This window comes from Solanum lycopersicum, chromosome 10 (genome assembly GCF_036512215.1).
Source record: "Solanum lycopersicum chromosome 10, SLM_r2.1".
In the NCBI taxonomy this organism is placed as follows: domain Eukaryota; kingdom Viridiplantae; phylum Streptophyta; class Magnoliopsida; order Solanales; family Solanaceae; genus Solanum; species Solanum lycopersicum.
This window is the reverse complement of record NC_090809.1, coordinates 61503850-61527723: the sequence shown is the minus strand read 5'-3', so window position 1 is coordinate 61527723 and position 23874 is coordinate 61503850. Positions and strand designations below refer to the sequence as shown.

The window sequence follows — 23874 nt, the reverse complement described above, 5'->3', positions numbered from 1 at the left end:
TCACAAAAATTTCATGGATTATATAACATACAAAAATCAATAAAATTTGTATTTATTAGCTTTGGGGCTCATTTAATTTGAAAATATATCCATTTTTAGAGAATATTTTTTTTTTAAAAAAAAAGAATATTATGAAGTAGGTAGGAATTGTTAGTAGTATACAGAGCAGACAGGCGACTTGCTGTTGCCGTCAGAGTAAAAGAAACATTTAATTCACAGCATTTGATTTTGTCTCCAAATAAATAAATAAATTGTTGATCACGTGGCTGCTTTCCGACTTCATGTATCGATCTATTTTTAATTGTCATAATTCTTTTTTATAGTTCAATAATAATAATTATTTTGATTAATACTTTATAATATATTTCTTTATTATATTAATATATAAAAAATTATAATTTACAGTATCTTTTGTATAGTTTTTTAATTTTTTTTAAATATTAAATTAATATAATTTAATTTAATTTTTAAAATTAATGAAATTAACTTTTGAAAATTAAAATATAACAAATAAAAATAAACGAAGAGAACTTATAATGCTAGATTATTTTTACTAAATAATTAATAAGCGCTTTTAAGCTTTGCAAAGAAAAAAGGCTTCTGTAGTCGGTATTCAGTAAGTCAAACTACATCACTTGAACGCTTTTTAAATATTTTGTTAGATAGATAACCAATAAATTATTAATATATTAAGTATATATACATGTATATAAATCATGAAATAGTGTATTTATAATTTATTTTATATAAAATAAAACTTGAAATAACTAATATATGTAGAAAATAATATTTTCTTTCTTTTATTCTAAGTGACACGGTTTAATTTGACATCATATTTTTAAAAAATTTTAGAAATTTGTATTTTAAAACAATCATTTATTTGTGTGGTTGTAAATCATTTCAATAAAAGTAAAAAGAGATTTAAAGATAAATTATTTTTAATTAATATATGACATTCTTGTTAGGATGAACTAAAAAAAAGTATCGTGTAACAAAACGGAGTATATAATTTCAATCATACATGAAATTGCTTGTTTGGTTCCTCACTAATAAGAGAGTTATGTATGTATTAAAACTAAGCATAATTAGTATCTTGTTTTACAGCTTTTTAGTAAATTAATAATCATATCAGGTATGATATATGATTACCATTTTACAATCTCACATACATTAACACAATAGTATAAACTATGAATCAATTTATTTATGCTAGAAGATGATAAGAAATAAGCATTACCCATATGCACTACTTAGCCAAGAATTAACTATTTGATCATACATTTTGAAATTAAAACTTGGAAAATTTGATTTGAAAAATATGAAAATGAAAATTGTGAGAAAAAATCTCAGAAATTAGACTATTTTGAAGATACCGTTTCAAAATCTTATCAAAATTTTTGCTCAAAACGAATATTTGAAGACATCTAATCCAAAATCTATGATCAAACACTCGCTTAATTAGAAGTTGCATTCAATTGGTACTAGCAAAAGGGAACTCAATACATTACATTCCTCCAGCCATGACTGTACAGAATACAATATTATATCTCTAAATCAATACAAGTCTACACTTACAGTCATCTCAACTAGCTAGAAGGTACAAAAGATTGTCCGAATTTCATCTAGCAAACGATTGGAAGTTAAAACTCATCGAGGCAGACAAGTTTCGTGTATATTAATGGTTCTTGGATTTGAGGAAGCTTCACATTGCTACCTCATGAACAATCGCGACATCTTCTCTAAGGCACTTGTGCTACCTCATCATAGTAGTTTCAGTTATTCAGTTAATTCCCAAACTTTTATGCTGCTTCCACACCAGAGTTAAGAGAATTACGATACTTGGCAAAATGGAAGGTTGGACTTGCAGCAATGAAGACTTCAGGCATTGAAATTTAAAAGTTCCACCGATCTAATTGAGTTTTAGCTTCAGCCATGTCTTTCTGAGCCTTCTTCCTCCGATAAAAGATTGGGCAGTCTCGACTGGTCAAAATCAAGATAATTTAGAAGAATGAAAGGGGAGAGGAATAACTAGCAATAGGCACGTATCTATCAGTAAAAGTAGAAAGCAACTCGAACCTAGTGCATAGGACATCCTGATGGAGAGAGCCTTGGCATTCTTGGCATTGTGTCCATAGCTTCCCAAATAGATTCTCTAGTTCAGCCACTGCATTTAATACAGTTATAAACAATTAGCAAGCAACGTTCAAGCAGTTCATAGCTCTGAGTCCTTCCCTAGAGACATCATCTAAATAGATATGCCACGTCATCTCCTCCTTACGAAATTAAAAAGGAGATGTACAAAAGAACATGAGATGAATTCCTAGCATACCATTAGCCACGGATCTGCAATAAAGTTCGGCCTCTCTTCCTTTGCAGTGCTTGCAGATTGTTCGATCAGAGCCACTGGATGAAGGAGCAAATAAGTTAATAAGCTGTTCTGCAACCTTTACTATAGCTTCTTCCAAAAAAGAAGAAAGCAATACATCCGCTCATCATCTCTTGTCAAAGAGAGATGCACAAACAGAGACAGAGGCGCAAAATTGTTAGCAAGCTTGTGGGAGCCTTCACACTGCTATGATCTCCTAGGCCCACATCACTTTTAACCTTTTTTGCCCAAGAAATTAAATAAAAATAAAAATTGGGACAGATGTTTATTTCATAAATCAGGTTCATTGATTTGGAGGTTTAATAAACATTGGTAAAAAAAGGCCCATCAACAAGAAGCTTTTATAGAAAATGGCACCATATCCATTTTGAAACATATTAACTACTGCCAAACTCTAAGGTAGTCTTTATCTCAACATTCCTACTTACTATTCATGTCAGTGACAAAGCATGAAATGCAAGTATAGCTCCTACAATGGCTCTTCCAGGATAAATTACAATTTCAACAGAAACTTAAAACTAACAACCAATATACAGCTTAGAGAAGGTACACTAGTGCTCCTAGGTTGGAAGTACAAACCCTATGTCAGTAACTCACAAGTCAAGGAGAATTTTGAGAGGAAGGAGGGATTCTCCTTAGAAATGAAAAACAATCTTATCTTGTAAAACATATAGGGACAAGAAAGACAATAGAGCACCTGAGTGGTGTTTTGCATCCAATGCAAGTGAGTTGCTTCTTGGCAAATCTCATAATACCACTGTTTGAAGGGGTTGGAACTGAGATGGATCTTGTGTGATCTCCGTGAAGAAGCTCTTTACTTGCATTCTTCAGTATTGGCTCAAAAATCCTCAGAAGTGGCTGATATAAAACACTTCCATTAAAACAGTTACAATGAGCATGTTAATTAAAACGAAAAAATCGAGCCATACTGACCTTACTAATTTGATTTTCAAGATAGTATTGAGGATCTATAGGTATGTTGTTCTCTAACACGTATATAGGGTCTTCTGACTTTTCATATGCCTGCTTGTCATAATATAACCGTGATTTGACACAAGCACACAAAATGTGGAGATTATAATCACATACTAAATCAGTTGGATGATTACCTTGGCCCCTTTTGCAGCTTTAATGATTACATAAGGTACTCTATCACCAATGCTAGGTGCTGTAGCAGCATCTCGCTGTCATTGAAAATAAAGGTTTTCATCAATTTCATTTTTTATGGTGCGCTAAAACCATAAGAATCTCAGAAATGTGGTTTCTGCAATAGTTAAATGCGCAGCTCACTCTGCCACTTGAATACAATGTTAAAAGAGAGCACGCAAAACACGACACTATATAAAATGTACCTTAAAATGAATGTCAATTAGACAACCTGTTCCTTTTACCTTCTATTGTCTTTGGGTTGAACAAATTATATCTTATAAAATCACATGAAACCATTACAGGTAAGAATTAACAAGAGGGAGAAGGAAAGTAAGCCAACAAAACAAAAGGATAGGTATGAGCCTTTTAGTAACTTTATATTCTGATCAACCTTTTTGACGAGTGGAACTATATATTCTAATAAACGTGCTTCCCTTTTTCTTTTCTTAGATAAAGAGTGAGGTCTGGGCCAGTTTGCACACTCTTCGACTAATTCCACAAGGTACTGCTTAACTCTGTCAAACAAGAGGTAAGAATAGGGCTTTTGCCTCCACTGAGATTTAAACATGATACCTTGTGATTCTCAACCCACTTCATTGACCTCTAGGGCACACCCTTGAGGGTGCACTTTTCTATTTCCTTCTGAGTACAATGAACCTTCTAATAGTCAGGAAATCCTCCTATCATGAGTTATAAGGGTTGCCCTAACTTTATATGGTCTTGAAAATTCTCCCCTTCGTGCGCTTTAAGGTTGTGGTCTCCTTATATAGGCCTCCAGAATCCTCCTCATGAGCTAACTTTTGGTATTGAACTAACCCCAACGTTCATTTCTTCACAATTATATTAATGAGAAACAATTGTGAAACCGTGCTTACAAGTCTGACTTGGATACTATGTAAAGGAGTCTGAACACCTAATCCAAATCCAATGAAGGACAAGCATATGTTCTAACATAGCTCATAGGGTAACAAAAGCAAATAATGGAGTTATTAATCTTCCAACATATTTGATTAACAGCAAATATGAGGAATACTGGAATCCTTGGCACAAAAATCAGCACAGAACTTCAGAAAAGTTGAGCTACTGACAACAAGATAACTCAAATATAGTGACGTCTGGTTTAGCCTTATTTAGAGTACTTGAATATTAAACCATCAAAAATTTGGATGACAGCAGCCTTGCCACCAGAAATAAGGAACAAATTCAATACATAATGGGAACATAATTTAGATGGGAAACTCAACAGCTTAATCGAACAAATATCAAGCAGCATATACTTGTGTGCAAGATGCCATACATCGATCTTCACAGACAAAGGACAAAAGTAACTGAACCCTTCTTGAAGGAATCTACTTATATTTTTAAAAAGATATGCAAATAAATTGAGTTTATCCAACCTTGCGCATTCGCTCTGCAAGTTCAACATGTGCTGCCTTTACTTCATAATCATCTCCAGTTTTTGTCAGACCCTATTAACCCTCAGAAGTTAGATAATGCTAATCACATAAACTAACAACTCCAAAATATTCAAACAAGTTGCAAGAAATAAATGCCCCAGGTTTTCCTGAATTAAGAGTATTCTCACCTTAGTAATAACTAAAAGAGACAGATCCATGCGGTTCAGAAGAAGATCTGAAATAGTATTCTTGACGTACTGAACAGCACCAGGAACATCTCTGTCTACTAGTATTTTATAAAGACACTCGGTTACAAGGTTCTTGACTAAGAGACAATTATCCCTTCGAACAGTTTCAATCCCTGGTGAAAAAGGGTAGAACTGTAACAATTTATCAAACACAATATGCACCTAAGAAATGAACAATTTGAATACAGTAAGAATAGTTAAATTTGAGGTAACACATTTGATTTGCTAATTTTTCAAGGATAACAATATGAAAAAAATTAAAGGTTGGCATTGAAGGGTGAGAGAAGTTCCAAGAATATGCTGAAAGATGAAAAGGATAGGCCTTCGACAGAGCTCACCTTTAGCATCCATTTTGTCATGTTTGTCCGGATTTGTCCAAAGAAGGCCAGCATATCTCTTCTTGCTAATCAGCAAATATGGGTAATAAATCTTCTCAAATTCTAGTTTTATTGGCTGAAAATCAAATATGCCACCAGCAGCAGAAGGAAAAAATGAAAAATAAATTTTAGTAGAAGAGATTAAAAAAATACATAGGTACACTGCTGAGAACACATCTCAATATTTAAACATTTTAGGATTCTCTTTATTAGCAAGGATCTCACGAGTTAACAAGTTTCCTCACTAGAATACCATAAACCATGATAAATTTACAAAATTGCATCAAGTGGAATAAGTATATCAATACTACTTATCAAGAAGAAGTTGAACTGATCGAATACAATAAGTGTACTAGTTTCTGATGCTTTTTCACTTCTTCCTCTTCATGATATATACTCTAATCACAAATATGCTATAACCATGAAATACCAAAACCAACTAATGGGCATCATCAAATAGCAATAACTGACCAACTGATTAGAGAATATAAATACTTCATGGATAACTGTAGTTGTGGCATGTAAGCAGGCTCAGACTTGTCTCAAGAGAAAATGATGGTTAACGAAGAACAAAGAAACTGCACTGAAGTGATCATCTGAAGAAGTGTTTAGATGCTACTGGTTTTTTTAGAAAAGGTTGGTTTAGATACAATTAAATATACCGAAGTTTAGGACGCACTTTGATAAATGTCCCGCTAATGTAATCAGCAGCTTCTCTGCCCAATTTCATAGCCTCTTCCACTGTAGGCACACCAAACTGCACCATCACAGAATCTGTATCTCCATATATAACCTGGCATCACAAAACAATCACAATTAGAGGACAATTTTTTGATAAAGTTAATAATTTAGTGCTAACCAACCAGTGACACTCTGACAACACCCATAAGATATTAATTGGGAATCTATAACATCTATAAAAACTTCAGATAATGTACCTCAGCGTTGTGTTCATAGCCCCCAAGTACTGTAAACTTGTCTTCCACAAGCTTTTTTGTGTGCTCAATCATCTGTCGACCTAGGAAGAACAAACAAGTTCAAAAAGCAAGTACTTGAATTGGCTTTCTATACAACAAAGTTCCAGTAGTTCAGTGTCATGTAATAAAGTTGCTAGTAATAATTGCATTACCATAGCTAGTAACACTTGAAGATATTTCTAGACATGGTAATTGACCAACAGTAGCTCCAGTAAACCCATATACTGAATTTGCACTGATCTGAAACCAGAAGACATCAGTAGTTATTGACCTGACTAAATTCTTTATAGTTCTAAAATCATTGTAGTACCAATAATAAAGAGAACCAAATTCATATATCTGCCAAGAAAAAGTGAAAGAACACAGTTACAAAGTTGGATATTGACTAACAATGCATGAATTACCTTCAAAGCTAGCTGACGGCCATCTAAGACAGCTTTGACTCGAGGGTCTGTGGCTTCCTGAAACCCAAAATATATCGTCATAATTCAAAGTTCAGAGGATAACACATATTTATCTACACATCATCTGTTAGATATGCAAAAAATGGTGAGTAGACTAATACTCAAGTAAAAACATCGGGCTTCTGATAGGCAGTTCACCAGCTTCCCACAACTTACTTGGGCATGTCATTGGGGCACAAACACAAGGAGCAAGAAATTTGGAATGGCATAATTTAAAAGACAGAAAAAATTGGCCAATTGGAAAGCTCAGTATATCTCTTTGGGAGGGACAGTCACTTCAATAAACTCTGTGTTGGACTCTCTTCCAACTTTTTTTTTTTGAAGAAGGTAACTTGTATTATAAACAAAAAGGAATACTCAGAAAGTATTCCAGTAATACTTACAACAAAATTACTGGGAACATCCTCTTCTTCTTGAGGATATCCGTGTTTACACCAAAAAAAGAAAAGGACTAGACAGTTCATCTTCAGTTTCTGCAGAGAACAACTCTTGTTTTCTAAACATCTTTGGTTCCTTCCTATTCATATAGTCCACCAAATGCAAGCTGGGACAATATTCCAACTTATGTTATGTCTTTATTTCCTACGCTTGCCAAAGTGGAAGAAAGACTTGACAAACTGAGAAGAGATTTCTTGTGGATAGGGAATAAAGAAGGGAAGGATTTGCATTTAGTCAAATGGCAGACTGCGCAGTTACATAAACAATCCGGTGGACTTGGAATCAGAATCTTGGGGTTGCAAAATAGATGCCTTTGGTCAAAATGGCTATGGAGGTTCAACACTGAGGAACAAGCCCTGTGGAGGGAGGTGATAGTCAACAAGTACGGGTTGAATGGAAATTGGGTCTTCAGCTCTGTGAATAGCACTTATAGGGTGTCAAGCTTAGAGAATAATCAGAAATTTTTGGCCTGACCTAAGTAGACAAATAGTCTACAAGATGGGAAATGGGACTAAAATCCTATTCTGGAAGGACAATTGGAATGGAAATGAGACACTGATGGTCTTATTTCCAGATCAGTTTCCTTGTGTACCAATCCGGAAGAAACAGTGGCTGAGGTATGGTCTACTCATGGATGGAATATTGTGTTTAGAAGGCCTTTAAATGACTGGAAGATTGGGAGAGTGGCTGAGCTATTACATGTTCTGAACGGGTTCAATGGGTTACCGGCACAAAAAGATTCAACCATATGGAAACACTCTAGATATGGAAGCCTTCTGTTAACAAGCTATTATTAAGGAGGTGAAGGAGCATCCAGGTGGTAAGCCTGGCCCGTGGAAGCAGATTTGGAAGAACAAGGTGCCAACCAAGATAAAGTGTCTCTTGGTTGGTTGCCAGAAGAGCATGCTCCACACATGAGAAATTGAAAAGGAGGAGTTTCTATATTGCCTTTTGCTGCTCTGAGACTGAGGAAACCAACAACCACTTGTTCCTCCATTGCATAAATACAACACAATTGTGGAACCTTTTTCTCGGACTAACACGCACAGAATGGGTTATGCCTGAGCATACAACAGATCTACTTAGTTGCTGGATCAGCAGAGGGGGGAGAAAATCTAAGAAAAAGTGGAGTACAATACCATCATGCATTTGGTGGTCTACTTGGAAAGAAAGAAATAGCAGATGTTTTGAAAACAATGCTAATTCAATAGAGAAAGTCAAATGGAACTGCCTGACTACTTTATATTTTTGGTGTAAAGAGGAAGGGATTGAAGAAGCTGCACAAATTTTGGATATTATTGGCACTTCGTAATCAATTAGCCTTTTTGTTTTTTCTCTTGTTGGGAACAAATTTTTGGAGGTCTCCAGCATATCCTTAATGCTGAGGAATACAACAATATCTTCTCAAAAAGATAGGCAGTTCACTTCAAGAAACTGGATTCTTTATACTAATTTGATGCATCAGAAAATTAAGAAAAAAGATGCAGTTGACAGAAGCTGGATATGGAGCCATGGTGGTGGCAAATTGAGAACTCTCGTGGATCAAACGACAATTTAAAGAACCGAAGTTTAGAGAGATTGGTAAAATGGAACTTTCTTATGCTAGAATCAAGCTACACATCATATTGCATCAAATATTAATAAATATGACATAACATGAGAGGAACATGTTGGTTTAATAATTTACATCTATTCAAATGCAAGGCATAAGGATAAAAAGAATCTACATAGCATGAAATTACATTGTGTCCCTCAGAAGCTCTTTGCAAGTAGTTATGGATTTTACAATCTTGCCATAACATATCAGGTTACAAGAGGGTCCAGAGCCACTTTAAAAGTTTCCATGACAATCAAACTTCTGAAGAAAAAATGATTTGTCCATTTAACGGCAAGAAAATAAGAAGAAAAAAACTAGTCATCTGCATTGTCCAATAGCATCTAATACTAGTGTTGTGGAAATAAGATGCTCAGTGCTAGGATGTGAATATGTAAAAATATACACCAAGTGCTTGGTTGCAGTAGTGTAACACTGACAAATGAAAACACTACGAATTCCTTTTATCACTTCCTTAAAAAGGAAACTTTTAGAGCCATTAAATCTAGTGAAAGGAGGCCAGTATTGAGTGTACCTATATACAAACAAAAGGAAATCTCAAGTAAAAAGTTAAAAGCCCTACTTCACAATCAACAATCAAGTATCCTGATTTAACCAAAAAAAAACAGATTTTGGATTCTCTATGCTTAGTTATTGTCTCTTACCCATAGAATTAAAACATTTGAGATATATGCATATGCCAACTGCATATTATCATAGATGTGGAGGATTGATGTCCTTGATTAAACCCAAGGCTAGTTGGATCAAAACCCAATAAATCCAGAATGATTCTTTCAAACATTAGATGGAACCAAATTCCAAAGACTGAACACAACAACAACATACCCAATGTAATCCCATAAGTAGGGTCTGGGCAGGGTAAGGTGTAAGCAGACCTTACCCCGACCTTTGTGGGGTAGAGAGGTTGTATATGATAGACCCTCGGTTCAAAAAGAAAGTTAATCAGAGAAGGGTTCTAAGAAACAAAATGACAACAAAAAACAAGATACAAAGCAAAATGAGGCAACAGATAGTAGAAAAATATAAAAGATCAAAAATATAGTGAACACCTTTAAATCTGCTTTTGCTCTTTTACGAGCAGTCAATAGTTCTTCAAGAATTTCCGGAAGTATTCCCTGACAAAACAATTAAATTATCATAATCGAAACAAGAACATAAATACCGGAATTAAACCAACAGTTAAATATTTACCTTCTGTAAGGTTGACTTGACAAACGTTTCACCAGAAGGGGTCTTGTTGACACACTCTGGAGGAAGGTTCAGTTTGCGAACCTCTTCAGGAGTTACCTAGACATGAGGGAAGAAAACCAAAACTTAGAACCGGAAGCATTAACGTGAAGATCTTAATGCTCAGCACTTAATTCTAAGGTTTCACCAACATCAATTGAACACTCGGGTAAAAAAGAAATATCATGGTCAAGACTCAAACAAGACCACTTACTAGCGTGCAGTAACATAAATTATATGCCATCATGATTGATGGATATAGAGATGCAAAATCCAATGTTGCAATTGGCTTCTCATAGAAACCAGCCTGTGCCTCCAAAACCTGTGACCAGATATTTTGAAAGGAAAAATACAAAAGAATCAAGACTTACAGTTAGTACCTCTAACCTAAGAAATCAACATCAAAGGATATAAAAGGTGTGTGATAGTCAGATTTGATATCCTCCAAACATACATGTTCATTTTTGATAACTATGGTGTCCAGGACCAAACTTGAGCGCACCTCAACTAATACTCGAAACATATGTTTAACAAGAGTAATATACCAAATATAAAGCTTGGCACAACAGGAGCTTTACAAGTGCTAACTTTTCTTTACAAGATAAAATATCCAGCTATATGATGGGTGTTACTTATTTTCTTACCGTAGCCCCCTCAAATGTTCCTTGTTCAGATCCAACCTGTTTTGCATTTGGTATGACAAGATCCTTTTGCTTCGCCTTCCTTAAAAGTTGAGAAAGCACCTGAAGATAGAGGAGATTAGAATAATTAAGATTAAGACCTTCATTAATTGCAAATAAATGAGACCTTACTTAATTTTACACTAGAGGAAAATGAAGCAAGTATAGGACTAACCTTAATGCTTTGCCCTCTTGAGAGAAGAAAAGATATAGGTACACCAGTGACTCGAGCCATCTCCACATAGTTATAAATGAACATTAATTTGTCCAAAAGCCGTTGTGGGAGATAAGCATCCTGTAACGGAACTAAAGCACTCAGTTTTCTTGCTAAGTGAGACTGAATATTCACATCAGAAAATTAAATTTCATTTGAACTCATCTAGAATACCAATTACTACGTTCTATAATTCATTGGCCAAACTACTCATTGCTCGTTATCTACATGAAACAATCATTACGTCCAACTGTATTTGGGAAAGGATGACAGAGGTGTATCAACATTTGGCATAATAAAAAATCAAACAATAGTTCTATCTTTATTGACCACTAGATCACACCCTTAATGTTGTAACAGTATCTTCTTTGATGAAAACAATGAAGTTATATGTGGTTTCTTTACATGCAAACATCTTTCGAGTGGAACATTCTACACCAAAAGGCTGTCTCTATAAGCATTAAGAAATTAAAACTAAATATTCTTGGAGCAGAATTTTACATATATCCCTTATCTAAAGAAAATTGTATGCATGTCTAAAACAAAAAAAATCTAAAAGAATTAACTATTCTATGAAATAAGCAACACTCAGCACACAATCAAATCCAATTCAATAATTTCCTTCAACCGGAACAGAACTATACACCTTTAGACAATATACAGCAAGCCGGCGCCTCGTTTCTGCATTGCCATTTTGAAGATCTGATATAATTGAATGATGGACATCCTCTTTCTGCAGGCATAGCAGTAGTATTAGAAAAAAATTACTTGCTCTAAACAAGACAAGTATATTCAATAGGAATAAGGATAGGGGAAACAAGACGAATGAACAGATTATGGACATAAAAGAACATAAATGAAAACAAAGGTATAAAAGACCCTCCATCTCAATTTTCAGATAACAACAAATACAATGATATGTTTATAATAAAGGTCAAAACAATATGATTAAGATGTCATCCTTTCTGCCCCACTGGATAAAGATCTGAAATTAAACTTCACAAGTAATTTAATAAAAATAATAGTGCACCGGCGCAGAGAACTTAATTAAAGAATGCACTGGAGCTAGAAATGACCAACTATGTTGTATGGGGCAGAGTGTTTCCAGTCAAGAATTCTCACATTAGAAGACTTAAGTTGTGGAAATGAGGACGCTAAGATGGATGTGTGGGCTTACTAGGAGAGATAAAATTAGAAATGAAGATATTTGGGTAAAGGTGGAGGAGAAGACAGATTCGAGACTAAGATGATTCAAACATGTGAAGAGGAAATGTACGGATGCCCCAATGCAGAGGTGTGAGAAGTTGGGTTTAAAATGGTTTCAAGAGAGGTAGAACTAGACCAAAGAATACGGGGAAGATGATTAGACTGGACATGAAATAACTTTAACTTACCGAGGACATGACCTTAGATAGGAGTCTATGGAAGACAAAAATTAGTGAAGAAGGCTATTAAGTAGTTGACTGTTGTCTCACTTGTGCTTGAGTACTAGTAGTTGTAGCAGTATTCTTATAGTTTCTTGTTCTCCGATTTCTATCAGTATATGTTATTTCTTGTACTTTGATTATAGTATTTTCTTGTTATAGATATTATTTCTTTTTTTTTTCTCCAAAATGTTTTGTCATGCTATCTTTAGTATTTTGCCGTCGCTTCTTCACTTCAGTTATTTCTTTTCCCCAGATTGCGTTGTTATGTTTTTTTCTTGAGCCGAGAGTATGGGAATTAACTTGTCTACCTCCCAGGAAAGGAGTAAAGTATGTGTAACACTACCAATCACAGACCCCACTTGTGGGGCATGTTGTTGTTGTTCCACTTGAGCTAGAAAGACGGTGAACAATGGGCAATTAATGAAAATCCTCACTTCTTCGATGCTGTGTGCGCTTCTCGTTGCTGTTCATGGCTACTCTGAACAACAATTTAATTGAATAGGATCTCCTCATTTGATCTTTGATTCATGGCTCTCCCTATTTTATTCCTAAAATGAGTTCTTCCATTTGACATTATCATTTTCCAAAAAAAAAAAGAGCTCTTCCATTTGTTTTTCTCCATATCAACACGAGACACAAATAGTTGCGAGTTCCCCCAACTCCTCCTTGCTCACTGGAATCTTCTCTCTCCAACTGGTCATGCTTCCATTGCATCTAGGCAGCCCCGAATAGACACTAAAGCAGAAATAAGATACTTAAAATTATTAAATTTAAGATGTTTTGTTCAATGGTACTTGACATTTTTATGTGATAGCTGGTAGCGAGACCATGTTGAAGTTACCTTTTTTTCCACATAAATGTGTGTTGTGGTGACTGGAAAAGGAACAGAGTTTAGCAAGTGCACTTGTATTTAAAAAAAATCACAACTTTTTACACATGTTTCTTGCACAAAATTGAGTATTTCTTCTGTTCTTTTACTGAACTCAAGGTCGCAATCACAGATTTTTTCTTTACGAACTCATGTAGATCAAATACAGCTCAAGCCATTAATTTCACAATTAACATGCCAAAATCAAAATAGAAAGCTAGCAAGTAGACTTGTAATCCTTCAAGCTAACAAACCCTGTACACAAAAAAACTACAAAGCATTACCGCAAGACCTACTAATGTTACTTAAATATACATGAGCAATGGCACTAATGGAATCACTCAACTTAGTTATCAACATAAGTAGAGACGTGATATGGATGGCATCCCTCCAACTTTAATCAGAGGTCACAGAAACTCCTGGTAGGTAACGCTTCTCCTATGGTGGATCAACTCATGACTCTGATTAAATGGACCAGTGAGTTTTAAGATATCGGGTACATAAAGCAAAAATAAAGAGCATTGAAGTGTTTGAACATAAACAAGAGTGCATGTAGGGTCATCGCTCAAAATCATGTAAAAATTTATCGGCAGAAGGTACATGGTTGTGGGCAGATGTAGCAGTATGTGAGTTGTGACAAGAAACTATGGATAGAAGAGCAAAACTAACCTGCTCATTCAGAAAATGTGCTGAGACAGAATTTAGTGAGTAAGAACTTAGCTTATAATCCCTCTGCACAGCCTGCAATACACGAGAATAACAGATTTACTGGCATTCAACTGTTTTCCTAAGTAAAGTTCTTTCTACAGCAATTAGAACAGCTTATTGATACAGCCATAATGAACAAAACCTGAAATAAATCAAATTGAACTCTCCCTTCTATTGTTATTTCTTTACTTTCCCTTGTCCCATGCTGTCTGCAACACAAAACGCATACATCAGTCCACAGCTTCTCAAGTTTTTTTTTGATAAAGTCAGCTTCACTAAACGCAAAACTCAATTGTACTTGTCACCCTTGGGATATTTTTTTCTTTTAGACTTTGATGATCACAAATAGGAGTGGCAAAATTAGCACATGAAAAGCACGACCCTCCCAAGTTGACCCACTCATTATTAACTCAGACCATCAAAAAAGTTGGTTGATAGCCCAAATTGACCCATGAAACATTTTGTCAAAAAATATTCTCATAACAACATTTTTTCTGACATATATATAGCTCTAGTAAAGGGAAAAACAGTTTAATAGGTAATTTTTTTTAATAGAAGTACAAACAAGGAAATTAAATCTTAGCAAGAATTGGGTGGGTTGGGTTATGAACCGCTGTTTAGTCCATTTCAGCGCAAATAAATATTGGGTTGGTTATTTTATCAACCCAGGCCATTTTGACTCATCCATTTGACAACCCTAATCACACTTAGATGAAGATTAAATCAATTTCAGCATAGCCTCAGGGAAATTTCCTTTTACGATCACAATCAACTAGTTGAAGACTGATCTTTGAGTTTCAATCGAGCGAATTTTTGGGAAATGTTTGAATTAAGAAGTGCTGCAACTCCACCTATGGAAATGAAACAATGCTCTAGGAGGAAAAATATGGGCGATACCAGTTACTCCATTTTACTGTCCTATTACAAGGAGAAACATTACAAAGGTTCTGATAAGCAGCGGCTAATTGGAACATGTTTTAGGTTAGTATATAATCCCATATTTCAGAAACCACATACAGTGATGGAACATAAATCCAAAACTGAACAGGCCAGTGGTTAGATACAAATATAGTCAACATACACCAAGCGGAAAAAAATGCCATTTTGTATTACCTACAGATAAAGTAGAAACCTAAAAGTACTTCTAAACAAACAGAAGATAACAAACAAAAAGATATTAATGACCTTGAAGAAAAGGTTGCATCCTTTACACGAACCCTGCTGTTTCTGATGCGTCCAAGCACAGGAAATTCTGCCATCCCTAAGACTTCAGCTCTCTGATAAGAAGATAAAATGCCTTCAGTAGTTCAACATTACACATGGAAAAACAAACATGACCTAGCCTTTCCCAATCTCTTTTGGGAAGGGAAGAAACAATTTTTTCCACTTCAGTTCCACCATCAGCATCACAGTTAAACCACAATTTATTTTAATTTTTTATTAACTGTGGTGTCCGGGCCAACTTGCACACATCTCAACTAATTCTATGGAATACCTGTCACATCCCACTAGCAACATGAACCAAGTAACTCTGTCCACCAAGGATAGAACAAATGGAAAGAAATCACCTTATGTTTTTGTCTCTGCTGAGACCTCATAGTTCTTTCCCACTTCATTGACCACAATGGTGTAGCTAAACAACGATTTATCATGTAGTGCTTTCTTTCACTTCTGCCTACGGACTTTTTATAGTCCTCAACTCTTAATCCAGTTAATAATTAAGAAACAATACTTTTGGCTACTATATTAACAAACAAATTGTTAAGCTTGCCCAGCAAATCTTTTTTTTTTTTATGAAGTTGCCCAGCAAATCTTATTCACTTTAGCTCTCATATTATTGTTTTGGAGCAATTATTTAAACATATAACTGCATAAGAAGCTTGCTAGTCAGAATACAATACCTTTTACCAATCAAAAAAGGGAAAACAGAAGCTCATTACCCGGATGAGATATGGCAAATCAAAGTTGCAGATGTTATATCCAATTATTATATCAGGGTCCACCTCCCGGATAAGGTCCTGCAAGTCAAAAGAAAGTTAAGAGAAAACATGAATTGGTCATCGGTATTACTAATAGTAGAGACATCTTTTTCTTACAAAATATTGTTTTCAGGAAAGTATTCTGGAATAGTCTTATGCAATTGTGCAAACTAATGTATGAGACTGAAATGGCATATCCAAACACTCTATGTTCATATTAACTATGAGAAAGTCCCACCACTTCCTCAGCACCAATCAACCAAGATTCATATGCCAAGTAAGGGAAGTTTAAATAGCCCATGAAAGTTTATTTCCGTCATTATTTCTACTCCTTTTTCCATAATATTTAACTTCTAACTTGTCCAAATTAGTCTGTTCAGCCTGCTTCACTCTTCGGCTTGTGCATTACAATCTGGAGCATAAAACAACACGGACAATGTGAAACTTTCACGCTAAAAGAAACCGTGTAAACGGGTAAGTGCCATCACATGAAGCCAAATTGAAAGAATCAACTGTCACACACAAAATCTCTGCTCGTCTGTCCAACAAACCCCCATTCCACCACCACACAAACGAAGAGAAAAGGTGGAAACTGTATCTAATTAAAATACAAATTTCATGCAAAAAATATTACCCTCCAAGCCCGCAATACTTCTTTTTCTGTGTCAAAGGACATAATATCAACCCCAACTATCGGTGAGCATGACTTAAGGGTCATCACATTCCGAATTAATGGCTGATCCTGTCCCTGCAAGGTAACCAGATTGGCCACCTAGAATGAAGTTAAAATCTTATCAGCAATAGGAAAGTAAACAACATATATTTTCCAGATATATAGAATAAATTGGGACTAACTTGAATAACAGGATCTTGTGTAGGCTCCGGAAAGTGGCCTTTACGACCAGCACATTCAATATCGAAACTCAATATGCGAAATGGAGCCATCTTCGAAAATTCTCCTTCAGGAGAATGGCTTATCAAGTCAGAATAGCTAAAAGAAAATGTTAAGAAAGTTCCAGATGATGATCCCTTAAGGATAGAAAGAATGCACTCTTACGTCATATATTCATCATGCATTAGGATACAGACAATCAAACTCTAATTGACAATAGGAGAGATTTCTTGCAGCTTTCTTGTATTTCCCAACTGGAACTTCAATCCAGTTGCCACCAACAATATTGCAGTCAATCATGAAGCGAAGAGCAAAAAGAACATTACTTTCATAGGTAAGAAAGCTCTTCATACCAAGCCCGTCAATTTGAATACCTCTATCGAGAATACCTGCCCCATTTTACATTTCAATCAGGTGGGAAAAGCAGGAAAAGGAATCGGTAATAGAATCAATTCTATAAAATCAATCAGAAGTCAAACATTTTATCGCAATTCTGTTGCATCCATATGTTGAAAAACATAATCCAAATTCTGTCGAACATATTATTCACCAGATTTCAGCAAGTAAACTCAAGTGAGAAAATTAAGGAGAAATTTTACCAGAAGCATAAGATGCAAGTATATTATTTATATGACTCAATGTCAAGGAATACATTAAATTATCATGGCAAGAGCAGGCAAGACTGGCAAGCAAAATGCCATATTAAATATAGCACAACCCCACACAACTGCTCAATTGAGAAACCTTTTTAAACACTTTTGGGATAAAATGGGTAATGCCAAGGACAGTCTAAGAACTTATTACAGCTGGACTGGATGTAAAATGAGAAATGAACAGAGGGCGTTGGAGTACCTTTCAGCTATGTTAGGTGGTTTGGAAGGAAACAAGCCAGAACTTCAAGATCTAAACTGCAGCTGTTTGCAGTTTGAAACATGAATGACTTAGCCTGTTAATTTCTGTTGTAATCTTTTCCTTCTTTTTAATGAAATAAGAAGGATATCATTAACAAAAAGCATCAAGAAGATGCAAGCATTACAAAGAGATTATCTGCTCCCAGGAAGGCAAAAAAAGCTGTCACAAGTTCACAACTATCAACATAGATCTACGGAGCTGATAAATTCTAGGAAAGACTCTACAGTAATTACAGAGAACTGGTTGACCCAACTAAGAAGACTGATCAAATACTTAGCTTCAGAGAAGAAATGGGAGTTCGGATGCCATCAATAAACCTTTTGTTCCTCTCTATCCAATCCGTAAGCACCACAAAATACTAGTAGGAATCAAAGACATCTTTTTAATGGACTTCCCAACTTTCTAGGTTCTGTTGCAATCTTAAAATATTATATATATATATATATATGAGGACGCAATGATAGAGTTCACTAGTTGTTCAGTGCTAAATACAGGGGTAAAATTAACCCAACTGAACAACATAAGAAAACATCTACTTTCCAGCACTGTCTTACATCTTGATATTTCTATCAATAACACTTTTACTGTGTGTGCTGTGTCCCGAGGCGTGTGCCACAAGCACAAAAGATAAGACTCAATCAAAAAAGCACCTTCATCAGAAAAATACAGTATAATTGAATAAGTGAAACAGATAATATACCACGGCAACTGGTAACCATTGTTGGCAATGCCACTACAATCTTGAGAAAAGGCTGAGAAGCCTGCTGTTGGTAATACATGATGCTTCTTTTCTGAACTACTTCAATGCGACGGACAAACTTAGGGGCATTGCTGTTCCTATTCGCCTCTCTCATCCTACCCTACACCAACCAACAAGAATAATATAGCAACTGCAGCATTTGCCATTAATAAACCAAACTGGTGAAGAATTCAATCATAGCCTGTTTATGCAAACAAGCAGGTCAACATACCTCAAGAATTTGGTGAAAACGGGAGATATCGTCAGGGCCCATTCCAGGAGGGCAGCTGATATAGAAGTATGGTTCAAATCCATGTACATGACAACAGACGCTATTTCCTGACCAGGGCATAAACAGACATTTCTTAGTAAGTGGAAGACAAGCTACGTCAACCTCAATAAATATATTAGTGATGGATTCCAAGGTATTGTGTTCCTTCTGAACTCACTCCTCACCCTACCAAGTACAACCTCCACTTAAGCTTTTCATGTTCAGTTCTAATATCTAGTGTAATATGATAGCATAGAAAATACTAAAAAAAAAGCTATAATTTTCTTCTATAAAGGAAATGGCACAAGAACCTCTTTAAACAAATAGAACAGAAACACAAAAGGAAAATATTACAACTAGAGAATCCACTAAGATGCAACTTCAACTCAAATTTGTACCAATACATTATACACAGTCAAGAGAAAATCTATGTTTGAAACTGTGGTTGGTATCAGCGAACCTCACAAGCTTGCAGCCCTCAGAACGCTCTCAACTATTTTTAATTTATGAAAAAACAGCTTCACCGATTAAAAAACAACAACTCCCATTTCATGGCGTGCATTTATACCTCTAGGAGACTATTATATTACTTGGAATGCCAGAATAAATCATCTTTCTAGATCAATAGCACCATAGCTACAATACAACAACAAGAATTGCAAATGCATATGACAACAGCATTGAAAATTGACAAACCTTCCTTTGTGACCCCGAAGATTCTTAAAATGGCAGCCTGACCAGAAGAATTAGGTAGCAATTCTTTATGGCTCTCTGCAATAATGTAGTCGATTTCCAGCTGCTGAAACGCTGAGAAAGGACCACCAAATTTCAACGGAACTTTCAGAATGTGATTGTGAAAGTTAGAGCTAAATGAAGTAATTGATGTATTTTGAAACATTTTTGTTTTACCTAAAAATCCAACTTCTTGTTGTTCACTAAATTATTATAAGATCCACATGTACACATTGCCCTCAACTCAATATACAAACGCTTAAGTCAAAATTATTCATTAATAAACACCTGAATAGTTATCAAAAGATAATAAGTACAAGACGTGCATTGTGACTCTACTTGAGTCATAGATTGTCCACCACCAAGTCCGACAATATAAAAACTTGCTTAATAGGATTCCATTTGAGCACAGGAATTAAAATAATTTGTTGCTCATACCAAGAGCACGAAAAGACTTCAAAATTTTTGGTTTCTTTTTGCTTGGTAAAGAGAAGGCTCAAAATTTTTGGAGCAACAACAGGTTTCTATTTTTTGTCAATACCTATACACGGCATCAGACTAATGTCAATATGAGCAATCCAAAAGTAGGTACTTTTCTTCCTATTCTGCCTTCAAAGTTCAAAATTTTATTTTAGGTTTTCTGATATTTAATAAATATGAGAGTCATAAAACAATGAAAACAAAAAAAAATTTGAATTATACTCCTTAATTAAGTACAGAACCATTTATTTACATGAAGACAAACCAAGGAAAGAATAAAATATAAGAATATTCCAAATTAATTAAATATATAAATAAAAAGAACTACAAAATAAGAATCTTGAACTTAAATTTTAAAGTAAAATGGACTTCAAATTCCTATAATAAACGAAAATGGCTTCCACATATACACACTTAGGTTGTGTTTGGTATGGAGTATTATATTTTCTATTTTTCCATGTCATGTTGGTCAAAATTTATAGAAAATATTTTCCCATTCCTAAAATATGAAGAAATTGAATTTCGTACTGGGCATAAGAAAACAAGTTCCACAAATAAGAAACCCGCATATTTTCTTGGAAAACAATTTTCAAAAAATATTTTCCTTACCAAATACACATTTAGACTAGTTTAGCTTAACTGTTTTAAAAAATCAGAAGTACATAAAAGGGACTAAATCTCAACTGCAAAAAAACTCGAGTTAAAGAGCATTGCCCAGATGTAGCTTTTAGACAAGTGTAGGCTCACTCATTCCTTTTTAAGTCAAAACTATATACAATGTAAAGAGAGAGGGACTTAAATTTAGTGTTCGTTGACCTTGAAAAGCATATGACAAAGTCCTAAGCGAAGTTTTATGGAGATGTTGGGAGGTGAGAGGTGTCCATGTAGTTAACCTTAGAGTGATTACATGTACGGTGGAACCAAGACCCGGGTAAGGACAGTGAGAGGGGACTCAAAGCACTTCTCTTTCATGATTGACTGAAACGCAAAGCAGAGTTAACGCGAAGCTGGAGTTTCGGAGACAGACCCTGGAGTCTAAAGATTTGAAGTTGAGCAGGACTAAGACAGAATTCTTGGACTGCAAGTTCAATGATGTGATTAATGAAGCAGATGGGGACGTAAGGCTTGATACTGAAGTCATCCCCAGAGAGGAAGTTACAAGTACTTGGGGTTAGTAATCCAAGGCAGTGGGAAGATTAACGATGGTGTCACACATCGTATCAGAGCGGGATCAATGAAATGGAGGCTCACATTTGGTGTTTTGTGTGATTAGTATATGCCGTTAAGACTAAAAGGTAAGTTCTACAGAGTGGTGGTTAGGTCAACTATGTTGTTTGGGCAGAGTGTCGGCTAATTAAGAAAGTTTGTCAATAGGATGAAAGTATGAATGTGTGAGGACATCATGAGAGATAATATTAAGAATAAAAAGATTCAGGACAACAACATGATGGGAGTGAACCCCGTGGTGGATAAGATGTAGAAAGGGAGGTTGAGATAGTTCAGACATATATAGAGGAAAAACACAGTTGCCTCGTTATGGAGGTGAGAGGTTTGGTCATGATGGCATGAGGAGGAGAAGAGGTAGGACTAAGAAATTTTGAGGAAAGGTAATTAGACAAGACATATTGCAACTTTAACTTACCAAAGACAGGATTCTTGATAGGAGGGTGTGGAGGTTGAGTATCATGGTAGAGGGATAGTAGGTTGCCAAGCAATTTTCATTTTCATCCTTGAGTATTACTATCATTTTTAAGTTTGTTTTATCATAAATCTCTAGTATTTCTTGTCTGTTTCTTCCATTTTGTTTATTTTACTATCTTGTTGTTATTATTGTTTACTTATCATCTCTTCTTGAACCGAGGGTCTATAGGAAACAGTCTCCCTACCCTTACAAGGATCTGTGTAGACTCGACCCTCTCCCATACCCACCTTGCGAGATTATATTGGGTATTTTGTTGTTGTTATATATGCTTATATACTGAAGTTCGTAAACTATATTATAATTACATCAAATGCACGCTATAATATCAAATTAAATCAAATAAAACATCTGCACACATTGTTGAAAAGAGCAGCCGGGCCGTGCTACTCCGCACCAGCTGACTTGAAATCCTTTGTAAGAAAAGCTTAACACCAAATGAATTACCTTCAGAAACCATAAACATTCAACACCATAATTGAGATAGACTCCACCAAATTCACCAAATAATTTAAAAATCTAGGGAAACAAGAAAAAAGAGCTTCCAGAAAAAGAAACGAACAATACATTAAACAAGCAGAAACAAAAAAAACGAAGGCATGAAGTCGGAAATTAAGAGCAAAATGTTTCTCAATTAAAATTTTCTTACATATGCTTTGTGTCTGAGCGATGTAAGCTTGAGATAGAGAAGGACGTTTCCACTTCTGAAGCCTCTCCTTTATGGAATTGCTCTCTTCGAGCTCACGAAGGACCTGTGAATCTTCTTCGTACTGAAGCAATGTCTCTTCGAGAAATACATCCTCGTCTAGGTCCTCTTCTTCCATGGCTGCGTGGTGTTTCTGCTGCTGTTGAGGCGACGGCGTTGCTGCCGCCGATCGCTTCTTAGAGTTGCCGGAGTTCATGGTGGTTCGCCGGAGTTGGGAGAAGAGGGTTTAGGGAGTTTTAGCTGTGTGCAATTTCCCGCCAGTTCATGGGTATATATGTAGACGGAGGAAAAGAATAGAATTGTACTTTTGGTACCTAGAGTTTCATATAAATATCAATGTGGTCCTTGAAGATACTATAATAATCAAAATTGAAATATTTGATTTGAAATTAATTTTATTTTACTCCTCGGAATTTGGAAAAAAACTAATTATATCGGTCACTTATAAATAGGGACTTTGTGTTTGATCATTAGTAGAAGATTAGTAAGTAGCAGTATGTTTTCTTGTTATTCATCCATACCAATGTTATAATATTACTCTTATCGATATTTCTCCTGCTTCGTATTTCGACTATCATATTATTCAGTCAGTTATTATATTATTATGTTATCGTTTATTATTTCTATTACTGTCTATTATTTCTTGCGTTCCTATGTTAGCATGCACAATGCACTCCAGAGTCGTTGGATCAAATGTGAAAGGTTGATGACCAAATTGATATATATTATAAATGTTAATGACTAATTGAAATTTAGCCCCTTTTACTGGGTAGTAAATATGCCATTACAACTATCCATGAGTTGGTTGAGCAAGAAATAAAAAGCTTGTTTAGTACTTTCTCATTCCAATATTGTTTTTCTATCCAATATTGTTTGTCATGTTGTGCTTTTCGAAAATCAATTTGATTAATTTTTAAAGATAAATTGAATCACATTAATTTGATATTTTAAACAAAAAAAAATTAGATATTCTAAAATTATATGAAAAATGCTATAAATGACAATTTTTTACATAGTAATATGATGAAAAAATACATCTTAAAATGTTAGTCACATTTTTTATAATTTGACTCTAAAAATAAAAACCATGACAAACAATATCGGACGGAGGGAATATAATTTACGTCCCCTATATTATTTCAAAGCTTTTATACATAAGCGATACTTACCTTATCTAAAAGATAGCGCAAAGGTGACTAAGTTAGTTGATGAAAGGTCTCAAGTCTAACCCACATGCATGCTTTCTCAATGAAGCTCATAATTTACGAGCTATTACATTTACCATGTGC

General features: G+C 35.1%; 1 protein-coding gene across 2 annotated transcripts; it reads right to left on the bottom strand.

Moving 5' to 3' along the window:
* Nucleotides 1-1454: 1454 nt before the first annotated feature.
* LOC101256637 (DNA polymerase delta catalytic subunit) lies at nt 1455-22845 on the bottom strand. 2 transcript variants are annotated; one of them, XR_011212185.1, is made up of 31 exons: nt 22529-22845; nt 19665-19775; nt 18930-19036; nt 18659-18818; nt 17240-17435; nt 17010-17145; nt 16789-16926; nt 16116-16193; nt 15361-15452; nt 14318-14384; nt 14137-14208; nt 11819-11905; nt 11134-11253; nt 10923-11021; nt 10493-10600; nt 10243-10338; nt 10101-10166; nt 6939-6995; nt 6687-6774; nt 6496-6575; nt 6237-6350; nt 5519-5633; nt 5121-5293; nt 4933-5004; nt 3496-3570; nt 3320-3409; nt 3084-3244; nt 2330-2403; nt 2077-2164; nt 1840-1980; nt 1455-1753 (listed from the first exon to the last, which is right to left on the bottom strand). XR_011212185.1 is itself a non-coding variant. In XM_004249301.5 (30 exons), the coding sequence occupies exons 1-30, from the start codon at nt 22779-22781 to the stop codon at nt 1893-1895; spliced, it is 3261 nt and encodes a 1086-aa protein (XP_004249349.1). In that variant the 5' UTR covers nt 22782-22845; the 3' UTR covers nt 1455-1892. The 2 variants fall into 2 exon arrangements, 1 of the variants encoding a protein (XP_004249349.1); XM_004249301.5 differs by having other exon boundaries at nt 1455-1980.
* Between the last annotated feature and the right edge of the window lie 1029 nt (nt 22846-23874).